Below are 15,523 nucleotides of genomic sequence, written 5' to 3' on the forward strand. Positions count from 1 at the left end.
TCTAGTACACTAAACCCCATCCGAGTGAGGGTCTAGTACACTAACCCCCATCCGAGTGAGGTTCTAGTACACTAACCCGCATCTGAGTGAGTTTCTAGTACATTAAACCCCATCCAAGTGAGGGTCTAGTACACTAACCCCCATCCGAGTGAGGGTCTTTTACACTAACCCCCATCCAAGTGAGGTTCTAGCGCTCTAACCCCCATCCAAGTGAGGGTCTAGTACACAAACCCCCATCCGAGTGAGGTTCTAGTACACTAACCCGTATCCGAGTGAGGTTCTAGTACACTAAACCCCACCTTAGTGAGGGTTTAGTACACTAACCCTCATCCGAGTGAGGGTCTATTACATTAACCCCCATCCGAGTGAGGGTCTAGTACTCTAACCCCCATCCGAGTGAGGGTCTAGTACGCTCAGTAATCCCCATCCAAGTGAGGGTCTAGTACGCTCACTAACCTCCATCTGAGTGAGGGTCTAGTACCCTCACTAACCCCCATCTGAGTGAGGGTCTAGTACGCTCAGTAATCCCCATCCAAGTGAGGGTCTAGTACGCTCACTAACCGCCATCCAAGTGAGGGTGTAGTACGCTCACTGACCCCCATCCGAGTGAGGGCATGATAGTGTAACTCGGTCAAGTGGTCAAAGCTTCCATACCTTGTGAATGTTGGCATGAAGTTATTCTTAGTCATGAAGCAGGATGAATATTTTGCATGTCCACTCTCACATTGCAAGGTGACTGGGCAGATTCCATAACAAAATGGTTTTGATGAATCAATTGTAAATTAAGAGACTGAAGACTATTCTGCTACTTGCAATGAATGAAGAGAAAGACCAGCACTAAGCAGATAAATAATCTCTGTTGAGAGAGAGACTTTTTATCATTGAGCTCCCTGAACCTTGGCCCGTATGCAGAGAAATATATTGAAAAATAGGTGTCATCCCTTCAGCCTTACACTGTTGAGGAGCTACAACAATCACCTTTGTTTGTCATGGAGATATTGCCACCAGCGTTTCGTTGCCAGAGAGATATTGCTTGGGAGAGACCACATCAGCTGCTGGTTGCTAGGGAAGTACCATCATCGGTCTTTATGACAAAGTCAAAATGTGATGTCTGAGAAATCAGGAACACAAGCTTTGTATTGAATTCATTTCGTTATCATTAGAGTCCAGGATTGTCCTTAATTTGCAAAGAGTGTCAAGTCCAACTTCCACATCGTTGTTAAAAAAAAGACTGATTTGTTTTCATAAAGCTCCTTCAATGGCATGATGACATTCTGAATTATTTTACAGCCAACAAAGTACTTTTGAAGTGCAGTCACTGCAGGAAAATTGGCAGACCAGTTTGTACACAGCAAGATCCTGCAAACAACAATGTCATAATGACCAGAAAATCAGTTTTGGTGGTGGTCATTGAGGGGTGTACGTCTGGGAATTTGCTAGCATTAGATGACAAAAGCCCTTCCATTATTGATAGCCTGTCTCTTTTGGAGTGAAATTGCAATTGATATATATATATTATACATATTATATATATATATATATATATAAAAATAGAAAAATCCAAAAACAAGCTCATACCAGGACTACTACAGGAAAGTTTGTGTTTCAAATGCAGGATGAATCAGAATCAGGAAGCTTTAATGGAAGAAATTAGGGAGTCTCTGGATTGAGGGTCTTCTATGCCAGGCTTGTACCACATGAGGGCTTGGGGTTTAGTCCAACTTTTATAGGTTTACAGCCAAAACAAATTATAATTTCAGAATTATTTTGGGATCCTAAGTTCTGATGAAGCAATTGTCTAATGTCAATTTGTATGCATATATGTCGTTGTATGTTATAGAGGTGGAAACAGCAAGTTGCAAAATAACATAGACTAATTGACTGGGTAAAAGTGAAAGATGGACTTTAATGTGGAGAAGAGATGGAGGGTTCATTGAATTCGAATTGTAGAAAGACAAATTGGAATATCATCTCATTGATGAGAGTCTAGGAACCGTGGACAAGTAGATTGATTTATGAGTCCAGGTCCATAAGGCATTGAAAGCTGGTAGCAAGGGTACAAAACCAATCAAGAAGACCAAGATAAAATTGGCCGTGAAATCAAGGAGGCTGGACTTGAAAATGCAGCACACAATCCTTCAATTGTACTTACATATGGGGGAATATTGTCATGATGGTAATGTCACTGGGCAAATAATCCAAAGGCCCAGGCTAATACTCTGGGAACATGGGTTTAATTTCCCTCACATACAGCCAATAGAATTAATTAGTGAAAATTGGGAATTGAAAGCTCAGCTCAGTAATGGAGACCATGACAATTATCATTACTTGTAAAAGCCTATGTGATTCACTCAGGAATAGGAAGTCTGCTGTCCTTACTTAGCTGATCTGGCCTGCATTTGACTTGGATGTGGTAGATTCTGAACTGTCCTGGCAAGCCATTCAGTTCAAGGACAAATAGGTATGACCAACAGAGTGATGTCAGTGAACATACATCCAATGAAGATTGAAAATAGTGCCTTGGTCAGATCAGTGTTACATCCTGCTTTGGGAAATGCATTTTAGGAAAGATATTTTCCCTTGGGTGGGGAATAGCACAAATTCACCAAAATGATACCTAGTTTAAAGGGCTAAATTAAGGGACAGGATGCGTACAGATGAATTCAGTGTGTTGGAGGGGGGAGTCATCTAGTTATGGTGTTGAAAATGCCATGGGAGGGGAGATAAAGTGAAGTAATTAACTTCATCTGGAAACCAGGGTAAGAGGCCATAATCTAAATATTAGAATTATATCCTCCTGAAGTGAAGGCAGGAAACACTTTTGCACACAAAAGGTAATGGAAATCCTTTCCCCAATGGTGGGACAATTAAAATTTCCACATGTGATAATGGTAGATTTTTATAGTCAAAATATTTAAAGGATATGCTGTAATGACAGGTGAATGGGGTTGGGATGGCAACAAGCTATCACCTAATAAATGTGAAAACGGGGTGGCAGAGCTGAATGGCCTACTCCTGCTCCGATGTTTCTTTGCCAGAAGGAACTGATGTCAGGAAGTAGGATCATGGCCTTCAGTGTTTGGGTATTAACCTGAAAACACTTCCCAAACATGCACACTCTGCACAGGCAGTGACATTCAAACTAGCCTGTAGATGCTCAAACCAACCATGCTCAAACATTATGACACACATTTGGAACAGTGTGGGACTTGAACATGGACCTCCTGGTTCAGAGGTAGGGACACTACCACTGCACTACAACTCTTAAACAAGCCTGTACCATGGGTCCTCTTGGCTGCCTCCTACGGAAGGCTTCAATTGCTATCTGAATCAGCCAGTGGTGAGGGATTTAACTCACAGCAAGGGAACTAACCCCAGGTTATTGCAGCCAGGCCCTATTATTTGTTTTAGTAACATAAGGTACAGTCCTGTCCAGTAAAAGTCTGATAATGGTTCTGGACCATTATACCAACCCCATCAATAACTCACAGCAAGTTACATTCCACAAATGCATGCCCCATGACTGTTGGGGAGAATGTTGGGCTGACTTCTGAGTATGATTTGTAAGATTGAACACCAGTTTGCCGATGCAGAATGGGTAATGGCTACTCTGACCGAGATACAGCCAAGTAAGTTGCTGCTATTGTAAACTGAAATGAGACGGATGGGGAGAGGCCTGCTGTCACTCAGCTGATACTTGCAGGGTACAAACAGTGGCACATAGGAGGGGTGAGGAGAAAGCCAATGAGTTGAGAGTGGGTGCAGGACTTTGTGAAGGACACAGAACCTGCCCAGGTACACAAAATATACCCAGAGATGGACAGAATGCACACAGGGAACATTTCCAGAGGTCTGTCGACAAAAATTAGGAATTGCAACCAAGCAGACAATTCCTGCCTTTACAATACTGTCTGATCAGAGCCTCTCTCTTTCCTAAATATTTCACAGTGAACACATGTACTGGTATAAGGCCTTTAATATTATCCCCTTATTTCAAATCTCTGTACAATTCAATGAAACATTAATAAAAAGTTAATGAAAAAGAACTTGTTGTGGTGTTAGTGGATAGATGAACAAATGAATGAAATATGCAGAATCATTGGAATTGAAAAGTGATGATCCACTGGAGTGCCGTTTTCTTCTGGGACCAACTCTTCACACTGCAAGACCAGCACACGGAGGTGGTTCTGAAAAATGGGAGGTTTGAAATCGATCCCCAAGTGTCCTGGGGGAAAAAAAATCAAAGGGGACAACAGCATGAGCTGAGGCACCCTGGGTACATATGTTGAAAGTTGCATCATAGCTGGACAGGGTGGTTAAAAAGTGTTTAGCATGCTTGCCTTCATTGCTCAGACCACTGAGTATGCAAGTTGGGACGTCACGTTGAGGACATTGGTGAGGCCACTTTTGGACCACTGTGGGACAGTTCTGATTGCCCTGCTGCAGGAACGATATTATTAAATTGGAGAGGGTTCAGAAAAGATTTACCAGGATGTTGTCAGGATTGGAGGCTTTGAGTTAGAAGGACAGGTTGGGACTTTTTCGACTGGAACGTAGGAGGTTCTAAAACCATGAGGGGCATAGATAAAGAGAATAGCAAAGTTATTTTCCCTAGAGTGGGGAGTTCAAAACCAGGAGGCATATTTTTAATGTGATCGGAAAAAGATTTAAAAGGGACCTGAGGGGCAAATTTTTCACACAGAGGGTGGTTCACATGTGCAATGAACTGCTAGAGGAAGTGGTAGATTCAGATACAGTTACAACATTTAAAAGACATTTGGATAGGTACGAGTGGGAAATGTATAAGAGCCAAATGCAGGCAAGCCGGACTAACTTAGTTTGAGAAACTTGGTCAGCATGGGCGAGCTGAACCAAAGGGTCTGTTTCTGTACTGTATGACTCTAAGCTTTCAAACATTCAAAGGCTGCAGGGCATGTTGGTAAGGAAGTGAAGAAAGCTTATTGATTCTCAGATTTGTAAATAAGGATGTTGAATACAAAAAAAAACAAGGAAGTCAGGCTAAACTTTTACTGGTTAGGCCTCAGTTGGAGCACTGTGCACAATTCCAGGCAGCACACTTTACAAAGCATCTCAGTCTTGCTAAAGGGAAGAGAGAGGGCAGTTTTGTGGAGATTAGGGAAAATCGAATTGTTATCGGAGCAAATGTTTAAGCGGAAATCTAATGGAAGCATTCCAAGCTGAGGGATTTAGTAGAACAGGAAGAAAAAACTCTGAGAAGTTGATCAGGGTCCTAAATTTTTTTTTAATTGCCAAAAGCGAGAACAACTGTTACGATCTGGAACACACTTTCTGTAGGCGTGCTGAAAGATTCCATAGGAACTTCCGAAAGGACATGTACTTCAAGAGAATTAATTTTCAGGGTTATTGAAAGAGACTGGATTGCACCACTAAATTAGTAGCACTTCCAGGGACAGCACAGCCAAGTGGACCAAAGGAACCTCCTCCTGAGCTACAGAGTTCAGCTGACAATCACTGAATGTTTAAGGTCAGCCACTCAAGCGTTGTGTTCTAAATCACTCTTGGAATATAAGTATCGTTACCATGCTTCGCTTGCCCTAGTTGCCCGCGGGTGTGGTGAAGTTTAAGCCACAGTTCTGTCAGGTTGCGAGGTCTTGGATTATGACTCAGCAATGAAGAAGAAACAGTTGTAAAATTCCAAGTTAGGATGGTGTATGACTTGGAGATTACCTCATAGGTGCTGGTGTGCTCATACACCTACAGTGCTTGTCCATTTAAGTGATAAGAGATCACAGATTTAGACAGTGTTGTCAAAGAGCTCTTCTAATATTAGATATTATAGTCATAGTGCACTAGTAGTAGAGAGAATATCATCATCTTGACTTGCTCCAAAAATATTGGGCCCTGCTAAGTATAGAACTCTTTAATAACAGACACACCCTAGAAGCTTGGCCAAGAATGTGTCATGGATCAGAGTCTGACAGGTAGTGCAGGTGGCTTATTGTACTGTAGGGAACTTGATTCCTTCCTCACGAGCACCCAACACATTTCCAACAAGTGTCAGGTGTGAGGGACTGAACTGGGAATTTAACAACTCTATAAAGCTTAGTTATGGAGTACGACTTAATCAAGGAGTTTCGATAATTTACTTTCATACAATAATGCTATCCAGAGACTGAAATCAAAGGAAATGACAGGGTAGTGTAAGATTATATACTGTTTTAAAAATTACATTTGCTTCCTGTTTACAAAACCATAGTTCCTCGTCTCTCAGTGTGTTTTATTACATGTCCCATCAGTGGCATTGATTTTGTTTGTACAGCGCAGGATCTGCTAAGCTCCAATCAACTATCTTCCTCTATTTTTTCACTTCAAATGATATTGATAAAAAAAACCAAAGTACATAGGAAAGTCAAAGTATCATTGTAAAATCAGGATTGAAATGTATCCATGGTCCAGGTTACTCAATTCGATTTAGATTCATAGATGTTTACAGCACAAGACGTGGCCGTTCAGCCCATCAACAATTATCTGACTACACTAGCTCACTTTTCAGCTCTTAGCCCAGAGCCCTGGAGCTTATGGTAATGCAAATGAGTATCTGAACGCTGCTTAAATGTTGAGAATTTCAATAATCAACCAACCTTTCAGGCAATGAGCTCCATATTCCCACCACCCTCAGCCATAACGTTTCTCACCTTCACTCTTATCCTTCTACCTCTTACCTTAAACCTATGCCTCCAGGTTATTGACCGCTCTACCAATCATTTAAAAAGAACTTTTTAATCTACTCTAGGCTCCTCAATCTTATACACCTTTATCAGGTCCCCTCTCAACCTACTGCTTAAAGAAAAACAAACCCAACCCTCATAGTTCAGACCTTTCAGCCAGGTCAGACCCTAGTAAATCTCCTCTGCATCCTTTTAAAAAAGTTATTATGGGACATGGACATTGCTGGCTGGGGCAGCATTTATTGCCTGAATCTAGTTGCCCTCGAGAAGGTGGTGCTCAGCTGCCTTCTTGAAGCACTGCAGTCCACAGAATGCAATCACAGCCTTTCTTATAATGAGGCAACCTGAACTGCAAACCATCTTCCAATTGTGGCTCAAGACTTGGTCGTAGAATAATATAGTGTAAGAGGATTAACAAATAAGCATGAATAGTACTTGAAGAATTTATATTTCACCCCTTAAGCCAATAATCAGTAAAACCACAACAGACTTAATGTATTTAGCAAAGTAAGCTATGCTCTCATAGTTATCTCCTTCAAAATGCTTATTGTTTGTCCAATTTAAAGAAACTGTAGTCATAACTGCTTCATATTTGTTAAAAATACCCAGGAGTAAGCTGCAAGCAAGAATTTAATTAAGGGTATGATATAGTTTTTATTTACAATAAGGGGCAAGACACAGAAATTGAGAATTTGGCCTTGTTCAACAAGGAGCTAATGCTAGTCAGGGAGCTCAGGGGTTACAGGTAAACAGGGTTTGATGGGAGTTAGGACATCAGTAGCAGAGATTCAAAAGGCCTCGAATTTACAGAGGATAGAACATGGAGGTGCTTTGTTAAAAGAGGTGAGAAAGATACAGATGAGGGCTTTGGCAGATGAGCTGCATTAGGGACAGGGTTGAACAATTTTACAGAGGTGGCAAGAGGCAGTCTCAGGAATGGTGTGAAGCATCAGAAACTGTTCTCACAGTCAAACAGGATTGCAACAGAGGGATGCAGTCACTGCCAGGGAACAGAGTTTTCTCAGGGACTGAAACAATGGTGATGATCTGCCCAATATTTCAATAGAGAAAATTTGTGATCATCCAGCAGTGACCAGCCAAGGGGTCAACAGAGGTAGTAGTGAGGTAGAATTGGATGCCCTTAGTCTACACAAACACAATGTTTTCAAATAACATTATCTAGGGTCAGCATGCGGATGAGAAATAGGTGGCAGCCAAGGCTACATTCTTGGGGAGCAGTAGAGAAAATGGCCCAAAAGCAGGAACAGAATCCATTACCAGTAGTTTGCTAGCTATGGTCAGCTAGATAAGAATGGGACTGGGTGTACGCTGTAACACCCAGCTGGATCACAGTGGAGAAGGATGGGTGACTCACTGTGCTGAAGCTTTATGAATTTGAGAAGGTGGCGGCTAGTTTAGCATCACTACTGTCACCACAATTGTTTTTGTGATTCTGAGAAAAGCCTTTACAGTACTGTAGCAAGGGCAGAATCCTGGTTTACTTTCTCTTCATGTGGCATCCCTACTTTTGTCAGGATATGGGATGGAGAAGGGAAAGGGACAGGTAAGGAGATTGAGCCTGTGCTGTTGGCATTATCCTGCACCAACCTTTCATCATTTAACCAACTGAATTAATAGGGCCTTGAAAACCAATTGGAGGAACATAAACATGGAGTTTGTGAAAGAATGGATTTGCTTGACAGTAAAATGTTTAAGGACTTTAAAGCAGAAAAGGAGGTTGGAAATGGGGTGGAAGTTAGCAAGGATGCTGAGATCAGGAGTTTTTTTTTCAGAAGGATGATGACATCTGATTTGAAGGGCAGAGGTTGAGCCCGAAGACAGAATACAATGAATCACATTAACAGCATATAATCTTACCTACGGAATGACAAACATCATGGAGTGCATTACAGGTTGGAATCTAATTTAGGGTTTGAACGGTTAGAATTAGTGGGATTGGAAAGATATAGAACAACATGCCCAGAAATGAGTTGAATCAAATCAAAAGGTTTGGATGGTTTATATGTAAAGTGCTGTTGTGTACTTATCGAATGGAAATTACTCAGTCTGATACAGAAATTACAGCAACGCTTATTTATCAAAATATTTATTACAAAAGCATTGCTAGAGAACACCATCACCTGTGTGGCTTACACAATACTGCATACACACAAATTCCAGTCATCACTGACACTGCTGTGAGCTCAGCACTACACTGACACATTTCATCCACAGCTCTGCAGACTTCACTGGATTCCAGCACCCACACAAAGCCGACTGAAGGTTTGCCCAAAGCTGCTGGGCTCAGCTAATCTTTGACTTTGACTGTAGGCGGACCAGGATTGATTCAGTGCTCCTGCTTGTGTTGTTTCTTTGAAAGTGTTGATACAAATGAGAAGGCAGTGAGGAACAGGAAGAAAACAATCTTCTCAGGGGTTTGTTCTTGCAAGTACAGAAGGTCTTCTTTAGTGTCTGCTCCACACCAGGGTATGCTGATCCTGTGGAGCAGGGCCAGGTCAATTTAAACTGGTAACGAACAGCTCAAGTTTCACAGGAATTGGGAAGGTCCAACTCTCAACAGTCCTGTCAATCACCAAGACACTAAAAATACATGACCAAAGCAGTCGCCAGGTGACCATGGCAATGAGTGCTTGATGACTGGATGTGTCATTTCTGGGAGATGTTGAACCTTGGTGGCCAGTTGTCAGTTTTTTGGTCATATATTAGTTACTGGAAGGAATTTCTCTCCTCCTACAGAATAGGGGGTGGCCTGTAGTCACTGCTCTGCTCCATTCTATCTACTCAGATGTCCAGAGTTTGAAGGTCCTGTCATATGAACACGTGGCGATCAGCTGCCCGTTTGGAGAGATGTCCAAACCCATCACCTTGCCCTCATGCCCAGCCATGGTTTTGAGAGGTGACCACCCAGGGTGTGTCCAAATCTTTGCAGTGTTGTCATAGGCACCAGTCAGCAGGTAATGTCCATCCGTGGCTGCGGGGAGACATAAATTAGCTGTCTGTTAGACAGTGGGTGATTTGGAAAGTAATAAAAGGAAGACATTTCAGAGATGGATGTGGATAAGAAATGGTGCATGAAGGAAGGAACTGGTCACGATATCACCTTCTTACATATGGCAGCAAACCACTAGCACAAACACCTCATTCCCTCAATCACTGCAATAATTTTACAGGGGGTGAGGTTGGACACTCCACATAGGAAACACAAATGTACAACCCAGCTCCCTCACTCTATCGTCTCACAGGCCTGTAAGCTTTTCTTTCTCAATATTTAGTAAAGTTCTTTCTAAAAACTACTACTGAAACTGCTCCCACCCCTTTTCAGAGAGCACATTCTAGATCACAACTACTCAACATCAAGAAACAATTCTTATTTTACGCTTGTTCTTTGGCCAATTCCCAAAACCTGTGATCTCTGACATCTGACCTTTGTGCTAGAGCAACAGCTTTACCTAATTTGCTCTATCAAAACCCCTCATAAGCCTGAGGATCTCTATTACAACTTTTTAAGCAGCTCTGCTCTAAGGAGAACAACTGTGTTCCTGTTGGGTTGCTCTGTAAGGTACTTACGCTGAAACCTGACCGCAGACAGGAGGTTGTGGTGTGCTGGGATGGTATAGATGCATTTCCGCTGGCGAAGGTCCCAAACTTTGCAGGTATTATCTCCACTTCCTGTTGCTGTGTGGTATCTTAAAAAAACAGTCAGTTTGTGATAAAAGAAAAATGGAGATCAGAAATAAGAACAAAATGTATAGGAGAAGCTCAACAGGTCTGGCACCATCTGTGCAGAGAGAAAGGGAGTTCATGTTTCGAGTCCAATGACACTTCTTTGGAACTGAGGGGTCACTTTAAGACTTGACAATGAGAAATCGACAACTGGCTTGTTGTTCAACACAGGCAGAGACGTGACCTTAAGCCCAACAAAGTGGCCGACCCTGTGTTATAGTGACAAAAGCAAAGGGTCAGTATATCACATGACTCTCACTGGCTTTGTGCAAAATGACCTGCAGGTTGCAGAGGAGAATATGGGAGGAATAGGTAAAATATCAATGAAGACCACAAGTTGTGTCACACCATAATAGTGGGAAAGGGCAAACAACTACTTACATTCCTGATATTGGCAAAGTATCGACACCTGCACACACACAGGAGGACTGTGTCTCCAGCCATTACAGGAAAGCTGATGGGAGTCCGCAAACGTTTTTTGGAAGGAGGGGGGATTGCTAATCGGAGTCTGTACCCATTACTGAGAAAATGGACAATGTCCACTTCGATTGTGGGATGACTGGAAGGCTCGGTACACATTATGATGTGAGGCATTAACTCCACCAATCTGTTTGGCTGAATAAACAGCAGGGTGTACACAAAATGCATTGGAAGAATAACACTCCTCATCTACATTACACGGAGAAAAAGCAGGAAGTATGATTTATACAGCAAAGTCTAAACTGCTTTTCTGTGGAAATCACACATCGACATCCATTATGATGAAAGATATCATCTTTTACCAGTCCGTCTTCCTTCATTTTCTGTGAATTAGCTCTATCCTGCATACTGACTACAGGCCATGCTTCTGCCTAGGGTGCTGTTGAGGAACATATGCATAAAAATCTGCAGAACTGCAGAAATAAAACATTGGACAAGCTATTCAACCCAGTCTCTTTTGACATTTACCTCTTCTAATATTAACAGCTTCTGCCTAAATTGCCAACTCTGGAGGTGCATTCAATAGCCTTGGGGCTTTGTGTTAAAAATATTTCTTCTCTAAACCTTTCATGTTTGATATTATTTGTGACCCTTCATTCTAGATAACCACTGGAAAAGATCTGCATCTATCCAACCATGACTCACCTTTTTGTAACATGACAATATCATAACACTTTTGTTAAATCACTCAACAATCTGAGTTGACCTAAGGAGAGGATGTGCACTCTTTCTAAGTATATCTTGGTACAGCATTCCTTTGTATCCAGGAGGGTTCTGTTCCTGAGAACCCCTGCAAATGATGAAATTAGCGAGTGTGGAGCTTGTTAAAAAAAGATTAAAAATCATGGATACATGATTTTTGCCCGCAGATATTGATTTTGTTTTTACTTATGTTTTTGCACGGATAGACGAATTTGCAATGTCATGGATACAGAGGATTTACTGTATTTGTAATGTTCCCAACCTATTGCACCTCAATATTTTCTTGTAGTTTGGCATCCAACACTAACACAATGGTCTAACTGAGGAATTATGAAGATCTTATAATTGGATTGTCACGATCTATTCTCTTCCTGATTACATTCTTCTTGTGAGAAAATCTCTAGAATTTCTTTTGTTTTGCTTTTACAGCTTTACAATGCTGTATTTAATGTACTGTGGGTCTGTTCCCCAAATGCCTCCTCTTTTCTTGAAAATCGAGTTTATTTATAGTCAGAATATTGTTTGTTTTATCTGAAACATAAGTTCCCACTTTGACACAAATTTCTTCTGACACTTTGTAGCCCTTCTCCCCATCTAATCAAAATTCCTCTAGCCTTTGAAGGAATTAACTTGTTGCCCCTAACTTGGCATGCGCTGAAGATACCAACACATCTAGGCTTAGCTATAAATCAAAAATACACAGACAAGTAAAAATGGCTCTGGATCTGAATCTAAAGGAATGTCAATCATTCTGGAAAAACTGCCCTCAATTCTTTGATTTTTTTCATTCTTATCAACTTTTAAGTCAGTTTGCTACCCTCCTTCTAGTTTCATACCAACATTACACTCCAGTAATCTCCCAAGCGATACCTTGTCAAAGGGATTTCTGAAGTTCGCTAACACTTGTCTTACCCATTAGGAGAGAAGCTGATCCCGTAGATCTCCTTCAGGTGTCCCTCCAAGAACATGATGCATCGACCTGTCCGTAAATCCCATAGCCGCCCAAAGGCATCTAGGCCTCTGTCAGAGGCAGAAGCACAAAGTATTAGTCACAGAAATGACAAGTGCTGAGATGAAGCCAATTCAAACAAAACCAAATAAATCCCATCATCTCTTCAAATTGTTGACTACTCCACCAGCGCTCCTTCTGAGGCTGATTTTGAACTTTATTATTCTGTTCAGACAGGACATGACCAATAACCCCTTACACATCTCTCATAGCTCTGGAGACAAGACCCTGATTTTGTTGATATTGGTGGAATTCTCCTACTGGTATCAAATATAGCTACGGAGGCTGAAAATGGGATTTGAGTCATACAGCACGGAAACAGACCTTCAACTCAACTCGTCCATGCCAACCAGCTTCCCAAAGTGAACTAGTCCGATTTGCCTGCATTAGGCCCATATCCCTCTAAACCATTCTTATCCATTATCTGTCCAAATGATTTTTAAATGTTGCTATTATATTCATCTCTATCACTTCCTCTGGCAGCCCGTTCCATATACACATCACCCTCTGTGTGAGAAAGATCCCTTTTAAATCTTTCCCCTCTTACTTTAAGCCTATGTCCTTTAGTTTTGGACTTCCCGACCCTGGGGAAAAGACATTAGCTATTCACCCTATCTATGCCCCTCATGATTTTATAAATCTTTATAAAGTCATTCCTCAGCCTCCTACACTCCAGGAACAAAGTCCCAGCCTATCCAGCCTCTCACAATAACTTAAACCCTCCAGTTGTGATAATATTCTTGCAAATCATTTTTTGCACCCTTTCCAGTTTAGTAACAACCTTTCTATAGCAGGGAGTCTCTGATAAGAATAAGAGATTTCATAATTAGTAGTTTCTGGGAACTCCAGCCTAAAGGTTATTGAATTCTGTTCATTTGAAGTACTGCGGAAATATCTGGACCAGTTTTAATTTTCAAAAGTCCAGTGAAAGGACATTGTGCACACTTTTTCTTTCCCAAAACCGTTTACTGGAAGTTGGAGTTGGGAGGGAACTGCCATGGGAATTCAATGCAAGTGGCTTGGCGGCAGCACCAGTGACTGAGCTATTCAGGTACTAAAGGACATTGCTGCTAGACTAGGTCTGCGGCAGGTGGAAAAAGAACCGACAAAACATAAAAACACACTTGACCTCCTCCTCACCAATCTGCCTGCCGCAGATGCAGCTGCTCAAGACAGCATCAGTAGGAGTAACTATTACAGTACTCTTTGTGGAGACAAAGTTCCACCTTCACATTGAGGATATTCTCCATCGTGTTGTATGGCGCTATCATGATGTGAAATAGGGCAGATTTGCAACAGATTTAGCAATTCAAGACTGGGCATCCATGAGGAAATGTGGGCTATCAGCTCGAGCAGAATTGTGCTCCAGCACAATCTATGACTTCATGGCCTGCCATAAGCATCAGCTGCTTCATCAATGATCTTCCCTCAATCATAAGGTCAGAAGTGGGGATGTTCGCTGATGACCGCACAATGTTCAGCACCATTCACAACTCCTCGGATACCGAAGCAGTCCATGTTCAAATGCAACAAGATCTGGACAATATTCAAGCTTTGGCTGACAAGTGGCAAGTTCATTCACGCCACAAAAATGTCAGACAATGATAACTCCAATAAGAGATAACATAACACCACACCTTAAAACTGAATGTGTCACTACTATCAACATCCCAGGGGTTACCACTGACTATCAACTGGACTTGCCACATAGACAGTGGCTACAAGAACAAGTTAGAGGCTAGGAATACTGTGGCAAGTAACTCACCTCCTGACTCGCCAAAGCCTGTCCATCATCTGCAAGGCACAAGTCAGGAGTGCGATGGAATACTCTCCACTTGCCTGGGTGGGGGCAGCTCCAACAACATTCAAGAAGCTTGACACCATCCAGGGCAAAGCAGCCCACTTGATTGGCACCACATCCACAAGCACCCACTCCCTCCACCACCGACGCTCCGTCGCAGCAGTGTGTATAATCTACAAAATCCTTTGACAGCACATTCCAAAGCCACTCCCAACTCGAAGGACGAGGGTAACAAATCATGGGAACACCACCACCTTCAAGTTCCCCTCCAAGCCGCTCAACACCTTGACTGGGAAAGATATTGCTGTTCCTTCATCTTTGCTGAGTCAAAATCCTGGAATTCTTACTCTAAGGGCATTATGAGGCAACCTACAGCATGTGGACTGTAATGGTTCAAGGAAGAAGTTCACCACCACTTTCTCAATAGCAACTTGGGGCAGGCAATAAATGCTGGCAAGCCAGCAACACATCTTTGAGTTGGATAATTTAGAAGGGAGAATATTTATACTTTCATATTTCAAATTGTAAGTTAATCAGCTTTGCATCTTGGTCTATTAAATCTCGCATTTTTAAATAAATCAATAATTCTGATGTTTAAAGAAGCTGGATCAGATATCATTTTGTTTTGAGTCTTGGCGGGATGCTCTTCGGAGGGTCAGTGCGGGCTCGATGGGCCAAATATCTGCACTGTCAGCCTGACTGACAATTTGGTTGTCAGTGTAGTTCTTCACCAGTTCAGGATTAACCAGTAAACATTGTCCAATTGCAGAAACAAATCTAATATTGGACATTGAGTCATGAGGGCTGCATGTGCTGGCTGGTTGAGCATGGTCAGCATCTTGTATGTCACAAACAGCGGAATGGATACGCTGTGCAATAAGATGGGTCAGTTTTTGAATGCATGGCCTGCACACCATTATAACAGCAATGAAATTCATATACCATGTTACTGATTTGTGTGATATCCAAAAGAACTACCTGCAAAAGAGGGAGGTTCGAAGACTCAAAGAGAGAGACACAATGAGATGCGAGAGAGAGACGTGAGAGAGAGAGAGAGACGTGAGAGAGAGAGAGAGA

At 42.0% G+C, this 15,523-nt stretch overlaps 1 protein-coding gene across 4 annotated transcripts in view; it reads right to left on the reverse strand.

Moving 5' to 3' along the window:
* Positions 1-8,801: 8,801 nt before the first annotated feature.
* prpf4 (PRP4 pre-mRNA processing factor 4 homolog (yeast)) overlaps positions 8,802-15,523 on the reverse strand; it is a 45,225-nt gene continuing 38,503 nt past the window's right edge. For 3 of the 4 annotated variants that reach the window (XM_048613443.1, XM_048613444.1, XM_048613446.1), the window contains 3 exons: positions 12,549-12,656; positions 10,299-10,417; positions 8,802-9,702 (listed from right to left, as the gene is read on the reverse strand). In XM_048613443.1, coding sequence (XP_048469400.1) covers positions 9,509-9,702; positions 10,299-10,417; positions 12,549-12,656 — 421 coding nt within the window. In that variant the 3' untranslated portion in view covers positions 8,802-9,508. The other variant, XM_048613445.1, reaches the window with a different exon arrangement.

The sequence above is a fragment of the Rhincodon typus genome, chromosome 28 (assembly GCF_021869965.1).
Source record: "Rhincodon typus isolate 14 chromosome 28, sRhiTyp1.1, whole genome shotgun sequence".
Lineage (NCBI taxonomy): Eukaryota > Metazoa > Chordata > Chondrichthyes > Orectolobiformes > Rhincodontidae > Rhincodon > Rhincodon typus.